The sequence below is a fragment of the Folsomia candida genome, unplaced genomic scaffold (genome assembly GCF_002217175.1).
Source record: "Folsomia candida strain VU population unplaced genomic scaffold, ASM221717v1 Fcan01_Sc042, whole genome shotgun sequence".
NCBI lineage: Eukaryota > Metazoa > Arthropoda > Collembola > Entomobryomorpha > Isotomidae > Folsomia > Folsomia candida.
This window is the reverse complement of record NW_019091234.1, coordinates 253604-269686: the sequence shown is the minus strand read 5'-3', so window position 1 is coordinate 269686 and position 16083 is coordinate 253604. Positions and strand designations below refer to the sequence as shown.

Genomic DNA, 16083 nt, shown 5'->3' with positions numbered 1-16083 from the left:
GAGGCAAATCGAGACTGCCCAGATGTTGGGGCAACGGACGACCACCGCCAACAACATTGCTCCAAGCGAAGACCGGAGAAAGCACGATTTTCCTCAATTAAATTATTTTAACTATTATAATCTATTTAATTATTTGACTAACTTATCATGGATGATGAGGCAGAAACGTACAAGTTGTGGCGAATCAGAAAAACCATCATGCAGGTAAGTACAATATAGCAGGAGCCGCCGATATTTATCATAATCTCGTACTCATGTTTTTAATAATAAGTTTTTTTAGCTATTCATTAATTTTAATTGTATTTATTAATAATATGTTAAATCTAGCTGTGTCACGATCGTGGATACCTCGTAACGCAGGACGAGTTGGATCAAACCCTCGACCAATTTAAAGAACAGTTTGGCGATAAGCCAAGTGAACGTCATCCAGGAAGAACTGATCTCATTGTGTTAGTTGCACACAACGATGACCCAACAGGTATAATGGCAACGATAAGTTACTATTCTACGATGAGTACTAATATCCAAGTATAATCTTGCTCTCACAGACCAGATGTTTGTTTTCTTTCCGGACGAGCCTAAAATTGGGATAAAGACTATTAAAACTTACTGCCAAAGGATGCAGGAAGAAAACATTCATCGAGCCATCATCGTTGTGCAACAGGGGATGACACCGAGTGCAAAACAGGTTGGATTGAATTTATAAAAGTACCCACACAGTTGTTAGACATTCAAAACAATATTTAATCTCTCTGTTCACAGTCGCTAGTGGACATGGCTCCAAAATATATTCTGGAACAATTTCTAGAATCCGAACTACTGATTAATATCACAGAACACGAACTTGTTCCAGAACATGTCGTAATGACGCCGGAAGAAAAACAGGAATTGCTTCAAAGATAGTAAGAATAATGAATTGAGTAGGGTTAAGTTGCAACCCCAGATTCTGTTTAATGAAAATAACTCGAATTAACGAATTAGTTATTAATATAATTTTAATTGGTTGAATCTTGAGTTGGGTGCACAGTGTAGTTGTGTTGTTGTAATTATTAACTATTTTAACAATCGTTTTTCTTTTTGTCGTTAATTTTTTAAATAGCAAACTGAAGGAGAATCAACTGATGCGGATCCAAGTGGGTGACCCCGTGGCTCGCTATTTTGGACTTAAGCGTGGCCAAGTAAGTAAGATTTAATAATCCGCTCACAGTAATAAGCTTTGCTAATAAATATTCTTCCTAAGCGCTTTTGCTAATTATTTTGCACTTTTCATTTTATTTTGTTTGTGGATGGAATTAATATTTGTTTTCCCATTCATAAGGTTTATGATGATTTTGTTCGCTGTACTATTTATAATAATTTGTGTATAGTAAATTGAAAGAAAATTTCCTCCCACGAATTCAACAACAAGACCCAGTGGCTAGATATTTCGGTCTTCAACGCGGTCAGGTCTCTATGAATTCTATTATTAAAACTTGTTCTTTTCGCTTTAGCTTGCTTAGACGGTCTAAGTTAGACCAATGCGACGAAGAAAACTGTGTAGCATAATCTTATATTCTTCATCTTTTTTATTTATCACAGGTCGTGAAGATTATTCGTCCTTCGGAAACTGCAGGAAGATACATTTCTTATCGTTTGGTGTGTTAAGAAATAGTTTAAATGCTTTTTATATTGAAAAAATGTGTCATTGGAGAGTGTAAAGAAGAATAAATAAATATTCTCATCAAGAATTGTTCTTGTTTCTCATTTTCATGTATTTTAAACAGCATGATTATCATCATTCGCATATAATTTGCATACAACTTTGATAATTCAACATGGATTCACATATGAATCTAGTCTTTCTTCATACAATTAATTTCGAGCTAAACGTTTTGAGCTCTAAATTCCTTTTCACGAGGGGCTCATTCATACGACTCATAGGCTTCACGTGAGAATAGGACCAAGTTGGAGGAAGGTGGTCGTCCTTTGTGGACGGTCCGACGCTAACTCAACCAATAATCTCATGCATATGAGTGAGTTTGCCTTTCAACGAGCCGACTGAAAACATTTCAGCTGGAATTGAAGAGTGAGACGAGAGACCGACACGGACCATATATGAGCGATCTTGTATGGATTACTATTATGAATGTTTTGGGTAATGGGCCCCCCTGGTTTTGCCGCTGTTTCATTTCGTCCGTAAGTTAACATGGTGGCGGGCGGATTTCAAATTCAAACAGGGGACCCATTGCCCAAAAAACGCATAATATTCCATGGACACGGACAGAGTGCAGAGAGAAAGCCTTCTTCTTTTCTACAGAGGGGCCTTTGTTTCACTAAAGCATGGAATTTGGTACAGGTCGAGACTTGGTTACCATTTGAGGGAGTAAGGCACCAGTTCTCAGTTTAGCTTGTGTGGTTAGTTCCATGCGGACACCGTCCAGTAAGTCACCTGTCCATCCTGAGACTTGAGACGAGTAATCCAAGGTATATTTATTACTTTTTTCTGTACTAGTCTACTACTAGTAGAACAAAATTTTATAAATAAATAAGGTTTGCTTGTTTTGTGTGTGAATATTATTTTGCGTTTAAACCTGACTATTCAACACTAATACTCGTTCGTTGTAATTTTCATTTCCCAGGCTGATCCTTTCAGGAAGTTAGAGAAGTCGGATACGATAGGACACGGCTTTAAGGCGTATTAAGGATCAAGGCCGGTGAGCTAATTCACTACGAATTACAAAATATTGGCAACATGTACTTTGTTTACGTGGTTAACGTTATGTTTTTTTACATGTACTTACGAGATAGATAATACTAAATATGGATAAGACCATTATTGACCTCATGGCTTTTGCATTGGGAGAATCTGATCTGGAACAAGATCTTCAAATGGATGTTGAAGATTCCAACTTTGAGGAAGGTGCAAGATTTGCCTTGAGCGATGAGAATCCAAACCTTGGACTGATGACATCCGAAATTGCCCACCCACCAATACCACCATCCCCTTCCTTCTCGTCCTCCTTGGGCGACTTTAGCTTTTTAGCTCTGGATTCAAGTATATTCAGCCTGGATTCAAAAGAGATTTCAAAATGTCTCAGCGCCACACCAACCGCGAATGGTACTGCATTAAATGAAACCACAACGCTGAATGTGTCGCAATTCGCACTTTCTGAAACAAATGTGTTTGTTGAGGAAGGATCATTACGGGCTAGCTTACCCTCCACTGCTATTCCACTCTCTGCTGACGACAGTTCAACAATAGGCCAACAAGATTTCTCTGCCCAGTCGACACCCCAGCTCCCACCCGCAAATAATCTGAAAAAGAGGGGAAGAAAGCCTAAACCCAAGGACGGAACAATTGGAAACAAGCCTCTAAAGACTCGGAAGAAGTACATGCTGCCCCCAACGGATCCCAATTATCACGCCAAGGATGTAAAAAATGCACGTCAGGCCAAGTTCAACCGGGATCAGAAGAAACAACTGTACGTGAATACTGCCAATGAAAATGCCAATCTGAAAGAGACCATTGCAGCAAAGGATGAACTTATAATCCAATTACAAGAACATCTCGTTCAGGAACGTGGACTTCGACGTGCAATGCAAGATAATCTTTCCACGATCAAGGCAGCTTTCGCTCAAAATTACGATCAACTGAAGAGCTTCAAAATATTGTTGGACAGCTCGAGCAATGGTGAGAATAAAAGTGACCAGAAGGATGTCGTTTCATAATCCATAGCACAACTCTAATGTTCTTATTCCATTTCTTATTTTATAAGTTAGGACATACTTTTTGATGATATATTAGTCGCATCACTTGTGCAATGTGTCTGCCTTTAACGACTTTGTAGTTACACTTTATTTTATTTTCTGAAATGTGAGGGTGTTATTGCAGTAATAATGATGATTAGAAACTGACTGCCATAAGTAAAGTACCTTAAATATTTAAGTATTGGATAAACGAGAGGAAGGAAAGTATGTGATGCTGATTGATGAAAATGACAATTTAAATGACAATAATAATGATACTATTTAAATGTGTATAGACAATTTATTTGGTTGATGAATAAAACAAAAAAAGTTGGAAACTTATTAAATTAATTATTTGTTTATTTGCAAACTTAACAATAGGACCATTTTGTTGTTTAATTATATCCTGCATAAAAATTACCCATTAACCTTGAAAATTCCATGTTATTTCAACTTGACCAACAACTATGTATATGCGGCGGATTTGTTATGTGGAAGTTGGTTTTAAACAATAGGCAGTTAAAAGCATGAGCAATACACATATTCCAATGATGGGGTCGATGGGAAAGTGGAGGATAAAAGGGATGCGGAATCATGGTCAGAAGTCATCTCACCGTCTTTCTCTGCTGGACGCTGACGGTCACCGTCCTCCAGCAGAAATCCACGTCTCATCCAATCAATTTGTCACCCAATCAGCTGCAAACTAATACTGGCGAGGAAGCGAGCCTAATTTCGTATTTTAGCTATCAGAACACCGTCCGAAGACGAAAGAAGCGGGCGAAGGGGTCGGGCGCTGGAGGTTTAAAATATTTTAATGAGTTTTTATAAATACAAGTATTTTCTTTGCAGATTATGATTAATTGCCAGAATAATTACTTGCAGACTTTATACCAAAGTCAGGCAAAGTAGGTCGTTTTCCTTCCTCTGCGATCTTCACCCGCCTCCTTCCCTTCAACGTCAACCCTTTCACCCTAGGACTCAAACCCCACAACAACGCGACTGCCATCGCAAATGCATCCACGATTTCTGGACGCAAAGCAGCAGCGACTGCGGTTAGTCGACGCGGTGGTCATGTCATCAGCACGGCTTCCGTCCTGAGGACGAATGGGAGTGCCTCAGCAAGAGCCGTGTCGACTGGGGGCGGTGATAAGCGTGGGGATAATCTTGCAGTGGCCTCTGCTCAAGGGAAACATGTTATCAGCAGTGCTAGCTCGGACGCTCTGACTGCGGCGGATGCAGACAATGACATGGAAGGTGTGTCAATATACATTGTATTCAACATGGACGTATTGCGTAATATTTTTTCATAAGTTTCTTAAATTTCCCATTTAAGTCATTGTCGACCCAAACCAACTAAAGAGCAGTGTGGACAAGGATTTTAGCATAGTTGATGAACAATTAAAAAGTCGAAAGAAAAGGGCAGGATGATTTTCAAGTAAATGTGTAGTATTATCATTATTCATTAGTATGCATACATAAATAATTTGCATAGTTTTGTAATTTTTGTTATTTAATCATTCTTAGACGATCCGATTAACAATATTTAGTTTGATTTTACCCATGTTTTTTCTTACCGTCTGATTGTATATGATTTTGATGCTTAGCATGTTGATCTTGTTTGGGCGCAATCATGATCATGTAGCTGATTAATCGTTGCAAGCTTTGATCAACCAAGCGATGTTCCCAACTGAATTGCATACATATGTAGATTATTATATAGGAAACTAATTGGACATGTATTAAAAATTGACGTGTACATTATTTATTCAACGTAAAAACTTACAAGAGTCCCTGATTAGCCAGAGCTGCGTTAATTTCGGGCGACAATAACTCTGTGGATGGCCAATCAAAATCCTCATCGAAAACGGGAACAATCCGCTTCTCTGAATCTACGGCTGCTTTGATTTCCTAGAATAAATAAATACGTCAGACTTGAATTGTGCATACTATTTTGCAGGGGTGGGCAAGATACTTTGGTCGTAAGATACAAGATACAAGATAAGATACTCTCTAAGACAAGATATAAGATACAAGATAAAAGATACATCTTGTTTAAGTACACAAGATACAAGATACTTTTCTAAAAATTGAGTAGTCAAGATACAAGATACAAGATATGTATCTTAAGATACTTTTATACTAGATAAGATACTTTCTTTTTTAGCTTGGTATTCATGCCAAATTAGTCATGTTTAATCATTTAACCGAAAAAATCTAGTGAGTACAAAATTTAAAATCATTCTAGAATCATTTTACAAATTTTGTTGCCAGTGCTTATACTTCGAAAAAGGTCTAAATTTCGAAAAACTAGAACTCTACCTAACATACGTATATTCTTAAGAAGCTGGTATTATTTTTACAATATTCCCTGCTTATTCAAACTAAACCCTATAAGATCTATACATTAGTTCAGCGTAGATGTAATGTGCAACGTATGTATCAGTATGTATGTACGAGTACACATGTACATATATATATATATATATGTGCATATATGTACAAGTTTGTTACGAATTGGCAAAACATAAACTAAAAATTCACCAAATTCTGGTTACGACAAATTCATGGTCAAATTGACTGACTTTAGTAAGAAATTGACGTAATTTGACGGAATTTTGAGAAAAAGTATCTTGTATCTTGTCAAAAGTATCTTAAGATACTTTTCTGCCAGGCATATCTAGATAAGATACTTACACAAGATACTTTCGACTTTCTAAAAGATAGAAGATACAAGATACAAGATACTTCTCTGATCAGGCGACGAAGATACAAGATAAAGATACTATCTTGTATCTTGTATCTTTTATCTTGTATCTTGACCAAGTATCTTGCCCACCCCTGCTATTTTGAAGTATTTTGTACACACCTTGTGGAGAAAGTCTGTGTAGTTGACGTCGCCAATACACCTGTCGAGGGTCCCATTGCTCAAAAGTAGAAGAAAATTGGGGGACAATTCAACGTTCTGCATAAGCTGCACGTCCCATGCTCCACCCTCCAAATCTTCCACGTCCAGAAAAGCGCTGACATTTTCTTGCTGCAACATCACTTTGATCAACATGGCCAAGTGCTTCGAGGGTGCGCGACGGTACGAGATGAAACCGTCAAAATGATCAACTATGTATTATTTTCACAACATTGCATAACTTTAGACAAAGGGACCGATGCGAAATATTTTAGCTAATTTTGCAAGTCATACCACTTTCAGTATCATTAACAATTCCGTTATTTGCTGCCAAATTGGTGGAGTCCAAGTCACCGGATAACTGACGCCAATAAGGGTTGAACCCTTGATGATTATCGTGAGGTGAAGCGTCAACGGCCACACAAAGACCAACGAAGAAGGGCAAGAGATGCAAAATAAGGATGAGTCGAAAAGAGGTCATTTTGTTTGAATTGAGTGAACTGCGCAAATGACAAAGTGCATAATCCAAGGTGTTTTATTTTATATTCCATAAAGACGATTATCATGAGCATGACATTTCACCAGATGAAACTCATTATCATGTGGATGAAGAGCATTTTAGAATGATAATACATCTTTATTCTATTCTGTCGCAATCTGAAATATGTTCTGTACTTGAAAATTGCTACAATTTGGTTAAACGTCGTTAGATATGTATGCACCCAAATATTTCAATGTCAAAGCATGTTATTGATGTTATTCTTATTTAAATATACATATTGGGCCACAGTCACCGCGGAAGCGGTGGGCAAATTTGGAGAGATTAACATGTAGGATAGGGGGGGAGGGGTTTATATAACATGGGCAGATGATAGGGACATCGAATAATTCTGGGGACATGGGCCCTTTATCCCCACGCTTCCGCCGCCATTGTTGGGCCACTCGTTAGCAGATCGCATTATTATAATAAAACTCGAGCAAAGTTTGATTTGATATGACACTAGGGTAAAGATTGCATCGGATTATTTGCTTAATATTTCAATGCATATTTATTACTCCTGAATTACTAGTGGGTGTACATTTAGCTCTCTCATGCGATTTGTCGATTATAAATTAAATAAATCATTGCAGCTTAAAAATTATTCTGGTAATACAGAATGTCACGCCATAATTTAAATGAGAATAGAATTTAACTGGAGGGAGGTAGACCAATATTCTTTCATGAAGCTAGTTGATATCTTTCTATGCAAATTCTGAAAATTTGAGTGTTTTCAAATCAAAATATTACAAATAGTTCAGCAAAGTGGACACCCTTAAAAACCAATGGCCACGACGTGACTTATATCTAATTAGTGTGCACTCATAATCAATTTGAGACGAAAATTAACACACTCTTCACATGAGAGCTTTACATATATATGAAATATGAAGTTGGATAACAGTCACTTGTAATGAAATTAAATTACACATAGAGATAAAATAATTACAAGTATGACCATGGATGTGGGTATGACACTTTATAAAACCATTGACATTTTTCCCATGCATTTAAACAAAATAGCGATGATCATTACATGACAGATCATTCATTCCTGTTCATTTCAATAAACTCCGTCTAAGATAAAAAATCTGAAAATGCACAAAAGCACGAATAAAAACATTGTTAAAATACATAATACTTAGGAACGTAATCCTTAGTATGGTTCTGCATGATTGTGATATTCATGATGAAATCTCGAATAAGTAAATTGTATTCAGTTCTTAAAAAAATATTTTTTTGATAGGAATATATAAGTTGAACGATAAGTATATGTTGCCAATTTCAGCATCTAGGACTAGATGACTCTTTATTTTAAATTTACACAATTTTTCTTGCTAGGGTTGGATATTATTATGCAAAGTCCTATGTCCCTGCATATTTAATACGAAAAATATCCGACAAGTTGTACTTTTGTGCAAACTTTGCATATCCGAAATGCAAAAGATTCCGACCAATCATATCAATCAGACGAGAGAAAGTTAGCAGCCTCAATGAAGTGGTGAAAGTTGATCAGCCAGGCCCAGGAATTATTTTCATTTCCTTTCCAACGGCTCTGTAGCCTGATGGGTAACATGCTGTAAACCAAGAGCTAATAATACATGGCTCTGTGGCCTAATTGGATATGGCGTCGGACTTCGAATCCGAAGATTGTGGGTTCGAGTCCCATCAGAGTCACACTTTTTTGACTCCTTTTTTTGCATTTCGTTTTGTATTCATTTACACTTTCGTACTGCTGTCATATTGGTAACTGAATTTGCTATTTATTAAAATTATATGGATAGCATTACCTTAGAATTTATTAACTTTGACCCTATTGTTCAGATTCCTAACAAACATGTCAAGTATTTCTATAGTTGTATTATAATGTGTAGATTGTGTTGCTGGTTCAGTTCGCATTATTTCTGCATCTTCAGATGCAGATTGAACGCCGTTTACATTTCCATTACATTGCTGCAGTACAAGATGTAGAGCAAATGCTCAATGTTCCTCAACATGAAAGAGTGGACCTCCTCTGACAGTTAGAAATTTCGCTTGTGTTAGCGCAGAAGCCAATTTTTTTTCAGTGATACCTCAGTATTTGGTATTTACACCATGAACGTCAATCATACCCTCAACTCTTTGCCGTAGACTCTACTAATTTTTCCAAAGTTGATTTTGTCATTACATTTCTCTTTTCTTGAACCTTTTAAATTATCTCTTCTCATGTTGAAGGTTTTGGATCTGGTGCACTTTTTCCCTAAGTCTATACAACATGTTATCCTGTGGGATTTTTGGTAGTTGTAATACGCGAAAGAGAGCAAAAATATGTTTTGAAGAGTGGTGCGAGGAATCGAACCCCGCGTCTCCCGTTTGCCGGACGAGCGCCCTACCACTAGGCTAACTGCCCTTCTTCACATCTATTACTCTCTTTACAACCACCAAATTCCACGTATTCTCTCCTACAATCCTGGAAAAATGCAGTCAGATTTTTATCATTCCACAAACATTTCCTACGTACGAGTGAAACTTGCTCTAATACCTTGATGTTTTAAGTCTTCGATGTGGAATTGTCCTGGTCGAAAATAATTTTTATCTTAATTGGTAATAATTCCTTGTTCCCTATGCCAGGAGAGCACATAGGTCACATTTTGTCCATATATCTCCCGTTTCATCATGTTTTCTCATTTTCATATAGCATTTATCCTTAGAGGTGTCAGGCCACGCACCCAAAGCCACTTGATACCACAACTTCCAACTGTTCCAACCCTATCTGGACTCTCATTAATTATTGCTCGGATTTTTTTGCTGTTTTGTATCTTCAATTTTGTCAGTATAATATTGGATATACCTAGATCAATTTCAGATTCATTGGTTCAGAGGATGTGGTGACCAAATTCCTGACGACGTCAAATACTAACCCATTTTCTCAAACGGTTTATGCAAATGCAACACAGTCATCAATATTTCCATGATTTTCTCGGTTAGCTTATAAGTTCTGTGTCCATTTAATACAACTTCGCCCATCTTCGAACTCGTTTCCTAACTTTGTCCAATATGCATATGGTATATACAAATTTTAAGTCAATCGGTTCAGCCGTTTTGGCTCTATCTTGCCGGACAGACGGACAGATGGACTGACACGACGGTTCCATAAGCCCTGACTCGGGCTAAAAATCGTCCTGGCACCACCCCCTTAGGAGAAACCACGGACAACAAAAAAGTTTATGCACCCTGGGGGCAACCCCATAAGGGTGACCCTCCTGGTTTTTAGAAGGCTAAAACTTGGCACAAAGGTGAAGGATACATCAGATTTATGAATATGAAATAAATTTCAAGATATTTCTGTGAATTTTTACCTCACAGGATGAACTATACTAGTTTTTCAAATTGATAGAAAAAGCAGAAGTTTTGCATGCAAAATATGAATAAAGATGCATTGTACTAAAATGGTGGTTAGAGAATCTATGATCAAAAACCTATGTATACAAATAAAGGATTTAACATATTTCATATAATCATAATTTAATAATATAATTTCTGTAAATGTCTATTGTACATTTTGAAATAAATTCACTGTAAAACTGTACTAATTTAGTATGTAAGTATAAGTATGTAGACTCAATGTGTAGCACCTAGCATAGAGCGGATTGAGGGGGCGGCGAAAATCCAACCCTTTACATATGCTCCTGCTGCTGCTGCTGCCTCAGTATTTATTTCTGTTCACTAATTAATCAGTGCTCATCTTGTGGGAGGTGGGTCCACTCGAAGCAATAATGACAACCCCCCACTGCTAACCTAGTATTAGCATTCAGTCCAGTGTCAAAATGGAGCTGCATTTCCCCATCCAGCATGTCGTTGTGGTCGGGTTCCATCATAAGAAAGGATGTCAGGTGGGTGGACGACTTATTTTGAAGCTGGGAAAAATGTTAAGAAGCGTTTCACTTTCAGATAGAATTTGCTTACCCACCGTTCGAGATGGATATCGAGAAGACGGCGTGGAAGCATTTGCCGACGTTGGCGATGCCGGATGGAGCCCACAATTTTACGACGGACACTGTATATTTCCACCTCCCCTCCTTGCACCGATCAGGAGAAACGGTCTTTGGGGTGGCGTGCTTTCAACAGATCGATGCTGAGGTGACCATTAATATCATTTATGTATTTAATATGTGGAGTTGTTTGCTTCCTCATAATTATAAATTGCCCTTGCAGAAAATAAAGAATAAAGGTGACGAGGTGACCAGATCCACTATTCAAAAGAGTATCTGCGTACTGAGCAAGTACCCCTTGTATGGACATATTCAGGTGCGCCTCCGACGATCATAAATGCTTTAATCTGTTGGACTAACTGGAGAGGGGTTTCTTTCTTCTAGGTTAAGATGTCCCTTATAACTGATGCCTACTTTCGAGAAGGAGATTTTGCCAAAGTCTCGATTTTAGAAAAGGCTTATCATAATCTGAACGCTTGCCTTACTCCTGACCTTCTCACTACACCAGAAGCATTTGTTGGTGAGTAATAACGAAACGAATGGCGTATTGAGTAAATCAAGAAATTGATGTTACGACTGACTAATTCTCAGGTTTATCTCCACGAGATTTAATTTTCACATTTCGTCACGAAGTTCTTGTCTTGTTAAAATTATTACTATTGGAGAAGCGCATTTTATTCCGTGGCACATCCGTCAGTTCGCTCTGCTCAGCCCTCTTAACCCTCGTCTCGCTCATCCCCCTCACCCTTGAGTATGGTTTGAGTGAGTCTGCCTGTGTCAAAACTTCAAAAACGATGTCAATTGTGCCCCAATTTAGTTCGCCTGAATGTTCATTTGAAGTTGAAGATGTGGAGAAGATGGATGCTGAGAAATCCAGCCCGGATACCAAATCAGACGATAAGGGCGAGCCGACGACTAAAATCTATCCGGATTTAACATCTGAAAAACTAAAAACGAGGAAAGATCTCATTAACAGCTCTCTAATTCAAGGGTCTGTCTCAACTAGATCTGGTCAGGCGCCTACCACGCTAGATTTGACGGATGATGCTGGCCGGATTGAACTCAACGAGCTAAGAACTCCAGCTTCTGAAGCAGGATCCTTCGAATCAGGATTTTCAAACAGTTCTGATCAGAAAATGAGCAATGACATTCCAGATTTTCTAACTGCAGTTCAACTAACTGCTGCGGATGCAGGACTTCCGCTCAACATATTTTGCAAGGTACACCGTCATTCTTTACTTATTTATTTCATATTACAGATTAGATATATAATATAATACTAATACACACATAATAGGGCTATCTTTGCCACCCATACCTCTCCCTTCACTACATGGATCTGCTCTCAGACTCTGGCGTGCGAGGCTTTGTCGTGGGCGCAACCAACATTCTCTTCAAACAAAAACGAGACCTGGTAGACGTCATAGTGGAGATGCAAGATGGATCTGTTGAAATTTCGTGTCCCGCTCTCAAGAAATTGGTCACCCTCACGACTGAGGATCTCAGATTTGCGGAGAATGTGGTGCGAAATGTCACCCAACAAGAGGCCAACTCCTCCAATGAATGGATCAGAGCACAGTTCAAGTATTGGTTGATGTGTTTAATGAGAACGAGTCAAATGGAGGACGGAAATCGAGCCAGGGATTGTTTTGGGGCGCAGTTTATCACCGCCTGGCAGAACACGCACCATTGGAAGTTGTGGGATGGATATATCAATTCGGAGGAGAGGGACACACCAGGAATTTATCTCATTTCTCCAGGTCACCCCTGTTCTGGTCAGATGGGAGTGAATGATGTGAAACTAAGACTCGCTCAGTATGAATTGACATATTAGTTACACGTAGGGCGTCCAAAATCGGAAAATTTTGAAAAACCGGTTTTTCGATTATTCCGATTTTTGGAATTTTCGTAAAACCGGTTTTCGATTATTCCGATTTTTGGAATTTTCGTAAAACCGGTTTTCGATTAATCCGATTTTGGAAAATTTCACAAAACCGGTTTTCGATTAATCCGATTTTGGAAAATATTGCGAAACCGGTTTTAGATTTTGTGCAAAACCGGTTTTAAACCGGTTTTTAAAATCGGTTTTAGTGCAAATTTTAAAAAGTTTGTAAATATAATCGACAAAAATTGAATGCAAAATTAAAATTAAATCCAAACTTGTGAATAAGGGATTACAGAGCAGTTAATTCTTATGTCCACAATAAGAAACAGTAAGTATTAACTCCAAAAAAGTTTGTTTTATTAAAAACCGAAAACCGGTTTTCGAGAGTGTCAAAACCGGTTTTGTATAAAATTGTAAAACCGGTTTTTCACAAAACCGTTTTTCCGGAAAATTGTAAAACCGGTTTTCGGGTAAATCGAAAACCGGTTATTAACCGGTTTTACAAAATCGGAAAAACCGATTTTGGATGCCCTAGTTACACGCGCCATATGAATAAGCTCTTCTAGTAATTAATTACTATCACCATTCTTTTTTTAGTTCCATGCAAAAGACGGAGGGTGGTCGAAAACTCAACCAAGCTGTTGGAAAGGCGGTAGCGTCGACGGGCAAGGCTGTGGGTGGTGCCCTCACCCAAGCGAAGGGCGCCCTCTCCTCTTGGTGGAGTTCCGTCGTAACGAATACGCCAACCGGTGTGGAAATCGGATCTGAGGAAGCGAATACTGCCACAGAATCCGCTCCGCAAGGCGGAACTCCTCTTCCTGCCCCTTCTTCTCTCCCGGTGTCGGCGAGCGTCAACAATGGTGGAGCCAGAGTTGAGAAGGTTGTTGAGGAAAGGCAATCGCAGTCAGTGTGGTTCACGAACTAAGGTTAATTCCTATGCAAATTATGTACCTTACAAGAGTTACCTAACCTTGCCTATGCTATGTAAGCTTTAAATAAGTTTGTTGCGTCACACTGTCGGACGGAACCACCGGTCTAAATAATTCCAAAGACAAGTCAATGTGAAATACTTATCTCGTTTTATGCAATTTACAGTCAGCACGTACGTCTTTGTGTCCCTCGTACACGACACGACCTGATATCTTATTATTATGCAGACAACCACCATCTGTAGTATTAGATACGAACACTACGTATTGTACTTTTTTATTATTAATATCAAGTTACACCCACAAATTTATTTACTCAATGATGTTATTTGCAAGTGCATTTGCGTGATATTGAATAAAATCGATCCATCACATCACAATTTTAAAATCCGAATTGGTCCAAAACCTTAGCAATCCTAAGTCTAGCTTTGCTTCGTGCTGGAGTCCACTCTGGTGGGGTTGGTGTGATATCTTCTCGCATCCACCACGGCGCTATGTTTCCACGAAAATGGTACATCAGAGCTCGCGTCCCGTGTCCTGTGATATTTTGTGGGGTTCTGACTCCGAGAGATTCACACTGCTGGAGAAAGTATGCCCTCAAGTCACTCAATTCGTTTGGTCTGCATAAAATCTCGGCAGTGTTGACTTCTTAATTGGTATTATACAAAAAAACTAGTTGTACAACTTATTTGAAGCATGTAAATTTTATTAACAAAGAAAATATTATCAGTACCACCGTCTCCAAATGCTTCTTCTTCAGAGGTTGTCGCCCCAATCCACTGAAATCCAGCCATCCAGTCGTCATCTTCAGGAAATGCTCCAGAAAATTCAAAATCGACCAAACCCGTAATTTCCAGCGTATCCTCGTCCACCAACATGTTTCGAGGTTCAAAATCTCCATGAGTGAACACTATACTGACATTCGTTACGTCCTCGCCAAACTTTGTCCTCCTCGGGTCACACATGACGTCCACAAACTTCTCAATCCTTGCTATCAACTCCGTCATACTTGTTGACTCGTCGTCACGTTGCTCTTCCATGAGGAATGGGCATCCTTTCAAGTGCTTCAACTCTGTGGTGCAGGTTGCTCTAAGATATTCGAGATAGGTTTGAAATGGGCCACACCCTGCCTCCAGCCCAGGTCCGACCACGATCCGACTGTAAACAGAACCTCCTCTGTCCTCCACCAGCTTGAATCCTTCCCCACACGAGGAAGCGTCATTATCATCGAACTGGAGAGATCCAATGGACGAAAATGCTAGCATCTTCATCTCACCCAACAAAGCTGCTATGCCACGCAGTACTTTTTTCTTCTGCATGGAGCTCAACCCCAGAAATATCTCGTCCAGGGGGACACCTCTCAGCTTGCTCATGACGATGTACTCTGACCCAACCCCTGACCTCTCCTTGGACGAGGAAAATGCGAGAATGGTGGGGAGTGTGGGGGCGAGATTGGTTTGTGACGAGAGGTGACTGATTGCTGCCACCTCGTTCTCCGTTTTCATCCTCGTCCAACAATTTCCTGTGAGGCGGATGACAAACTCGGCCTTTGGGTCCTCCGTTCGTACGACGTAGGTTCGGTTGTTGAAGCCACGATCGACGTAGGTGAAGGTGAGAGGGGAGCAAATGGGGGGGATCAGCTCGTGCTTGTTGAGAATGAAGGCTGCCTGGTCGGCCGTGAGACGTAGTCCGACGCGAGGTCCGCTCGCCTCCCCATGGTCAACACCACTTTTCTCAATAATTCCATTCGCCGTGGGGACAAAAACGTTCTTGGTGGACGTCATCAGGCGGCTGGAAAACTGGAGGTTCGTCCTTTCAGCTGATGTGAGAGATTGAGACTATGCACAACCATATCTACCTCTACATACATATAAATATGTCGGTAAAATACATGGAATTGAAGGTTAGACTCACCTGTCTGTAAGTATGTAGATATTTCTGTTTGTTAGTAGGTATTAGCACGTATTGTGCAAACACTAGATTGTGAGTACATGGTATTATGAGATATTGAGAGATCATTTGCAATCAGTCTGCATGAAATTAGTCATCTCATGTCGTCAAATTTGATCAAAGTATGTATGACTGCATGCAAATTTCCTCCTGCAAATGCTGAGATTATGCGGTCCAAACCC

General features: G+C 39.2%; 5 protein-coding genes, 1 long non-coding RNA gene and 1 other non-coding gene across 11 annotated transcripts; 5 read left to right on the top strand and 2 right to left on the bottom strand.

Annotated features, from left to right (window-relative positions):
• Positions 1 to 43: 43 nt before the first annotated feature.
• LOC110861498 (DNA-directed RNA polymerases I, II, and III subunit RPABC1) lies at positions 44 to 1727 on the top strand. 3 transcript variants are annotated; one of them, XM_022110624.2, is made up of 6 exons: positions 44 to 204; positions 328 to 478; positions 549 to 688; positions 763 to 902; positions 1368 to 1446; positions 1579 to 1727. In XM_022110624.2, the coding sequence occupies exons 1-6, from the start codon at positions 148 to 150 to the stop codon at positions 1642 to 1644; spliced, it is 633 nt and encodes a 210-aa protein (XP_021966316.1). In that variant the 5' UTR covers positions 44 to 147; the 3' UTR covers positions 1645 to 1727. The 3 variants fall into 3 exon arrangements, with proteins under 3 accessions (XP_021966316.1, XP_021966315.1, XP_035700675.1); XM_022110623.2 differs by lacking the exon at positions 1368 to 1446 and adding an exon at positions 1100 to 1178; XM_035844782.1 differs by lacking the exon at positions 1579 to 1727 and adding an exon at positions 1100 to 1178.
• Positions 1728 to 2183: 456 nt separating this feature from the next.
• Positions 2184 to 4073, top strand: LOC110861488. 3 transcript variants are annotated; one of them, XM_022110605.2, is made up of 4 exons: positions 2184 to 2463; positions 2619 to 2693; positions 2788 to 3097; positions 3176 to 4073. In XM_022110605.2, the coding sequence occupies exons 3-4, from the start codon at positions 2800 to 2802 to the stop codon at positions 3706 to 3708; spliced, it is 831 nt and encodes a 276-aa protein (XP_021966297.1). In that variant the 5' UTR covers positions 2184 to 2463; positions 2619 to 2693; positions 2788 to 2799; the 3' UTR covers positions 3709 to 4073. The 3 variants fall into 3 exon arrangements, with proteins under 3 accessions (XP_021966297.1, XP_021966296.1, XP_035700648.1); XM_022110604.2 differs by having other exon boundaries at positions 2188 to 2463; positions 2788 to 4073; XM_035844755.1 differs by lacking the exon at positions 2184 to 2463 and adding an exon at positions 2484 to 2529 and having other exon boundaries at positions 2788 to 4073.
• A 771-nt stretch (positions 4074 to 4844) lies between these two features.
• Positions 4845 to 5410, top strand: LOC118433124. Its single transcript, XR_004833194.1, has 2 exons — positions 4845 to 4980; positions 5060 to 5410. It is a non-coding gene; the product is annotated as an uncharacterized LOC118433124 (long non-coding RNA).
• On the bottom strand, positions 5163 to 7154 carry LOC110861514 (NAD(+) hydrolase SARM1). Its single transcript, XM_022110640.2, has 4 exons — positions 6923 to 7154; positions 6593 to 6840; positions 5510 to 5634; positions 5163 to 5413 (listed from the first exon to the last, which is right to left on the bottom strand). Exons 1-4 carry the CDS (start codon positions 7107 to 7109, stop codon positions 5281 to 5283), a joined length of 693 nt encoding a protein of 230 aa, XP_021966332.1. The 5' UTR covers positions 7110 to 7154; the 3' UTR covers positions 5163 to 5280.
• Positions 7155 to 8769: 1615 nt separating this feature from the next.
• Positions 8770 to 8843, top strand: Trnar-ucg. The gene has a single exon. It is a non-coding gene; the product is annotated as a tRNA-Arg (tRNA).
• Positions 8844 to 10812: 1969 nt separating this feature from the next.
• Positions 10813 to 14342, top strand: LOC110861490 (late secretory pathway protein AVL9 homolog). The gene is made up of 8 exons (XM_022110608.2): positions 10813 to 11038; positions 11097 to 11285; positions 11361 to 11453; positions 11522 to 11657; positions 11729 to 12357; positions 12435 to 12952; positions 13620 to 13948; positions 14118 to 14342. Exons 1-7 carry the CDS (start codon positions 10973 to 10975, stop codon positions 13945 to 13947), a joined length of 1959 nt encoding a protein of 652 aa, XP_021966300.1. The 5' UTR covers positions 10813 to 10972; the 3' UTR covers position 13948; positions 14118 to 14342.
• LOC110861491 lies at positions 14138 to 15782 on the bottom strand. The gene is made up of 2 exons (XM_022110610.2): positions 14685 to 15782; positions 14138 to 14599 (listed from the first exon to the last, which is right to left on the bottom strand). The coding sequence occupies exons 1-2, from the start codon at positions 15733 to 15735 to the stop codon at positions 14334 to 14336; spliced, it is 1317 nt and encodes a 438-aa protein (XP_021966302.1). The 5' UTR covers positions 15736 to 15782; the 3' UTR covers positions 14138 to 14333.
• Between the last annotated feature and the right edge of the window lie 301 nt (positions 15783 to 16083).

Bases quoted from the DNA above. Each gene is read 5' to 3' on its own strand.
- LOC110861498 (XM_022110624.2), top strand. From the start codon at position 148: ATGGATGATGAGGCAGAAACGTACAAGTTGTGGCGAATCAGAAAAACC. The intron at 205-327 runs GTAAGTACAATA...TGTTAAATCTAG, and splicing joins TCAGAAAAACCATCATGCAG to CTGTGTCACGATCGTGGATA. The intron at 479-548 runs GTATAATGGCAA...TTGCTCTCACAG, and splicing joins ACACAACGATGACCCAACAG to ACCAGATGTTTGTTTTCTTT.
- LOC110861488 (XM_022110604.2), top strand. From the start codon at position 2,800: ATGGATAAGACCATTATTGACCTCATGGCTTTTGCATTGGGAGAATCT.
- LOC110861514 (XM_022110640.2), bottom strand. From the start codon at position 7,109: ATGACCTCTTTTCGACTCATCCTTATTTTGCATCTCTTGCCCTTCTTC. The intron at 6,841-6,922 runs GTATGACTTGCA...AATAATACATAG, and splicing joins TGTTAATGATACTGAAAGTG to TTGATCATTTTGACGGTTTC. The intron at 5,414-5,509 runs GTAAGTTTTTAC...TATGCAATTCAG, and splicing joins CTGGCTAATCAGGGACTCTT to TTGGGAACATCGCTTGGTTG.
- LOC110861490 (XM_022110608.2), top strand. From the start codon at position 10,973: ATGGAGCTGCATTTCCCCATCCAGCATGTCGTTGTGGTCGGGTTCCAT. The intron at 11,039-11,096 runs GTGGGTGGACGA...TTTCACTTTCAG, and splicing joins ATCATAAGAAAGGATGTCAG to ATAGAATTTGCTTACCCACC. The intron at 11,454-11,521 runs GTGCGCCTCCGA...TCTTTCTTCTAG, and splicing joins CCTTGTATGGACATATTCAG to GTTAAGATGTCCCTTATAAC.
- LOC110861491 (XM_022110610.2), bottom strand. From the start codon at position 15,735: ATGACGTCCACCAAGAACGTTTTTGTCCCCACGGCGAATGGAATTATT. The intron at 14,600-14,684 runs GTACTGATAATA...ATACCAATTAAG, and splicing joins AGAAGCATTTGGAGACGGTG to AAGTCAACACTGCCGAGATT.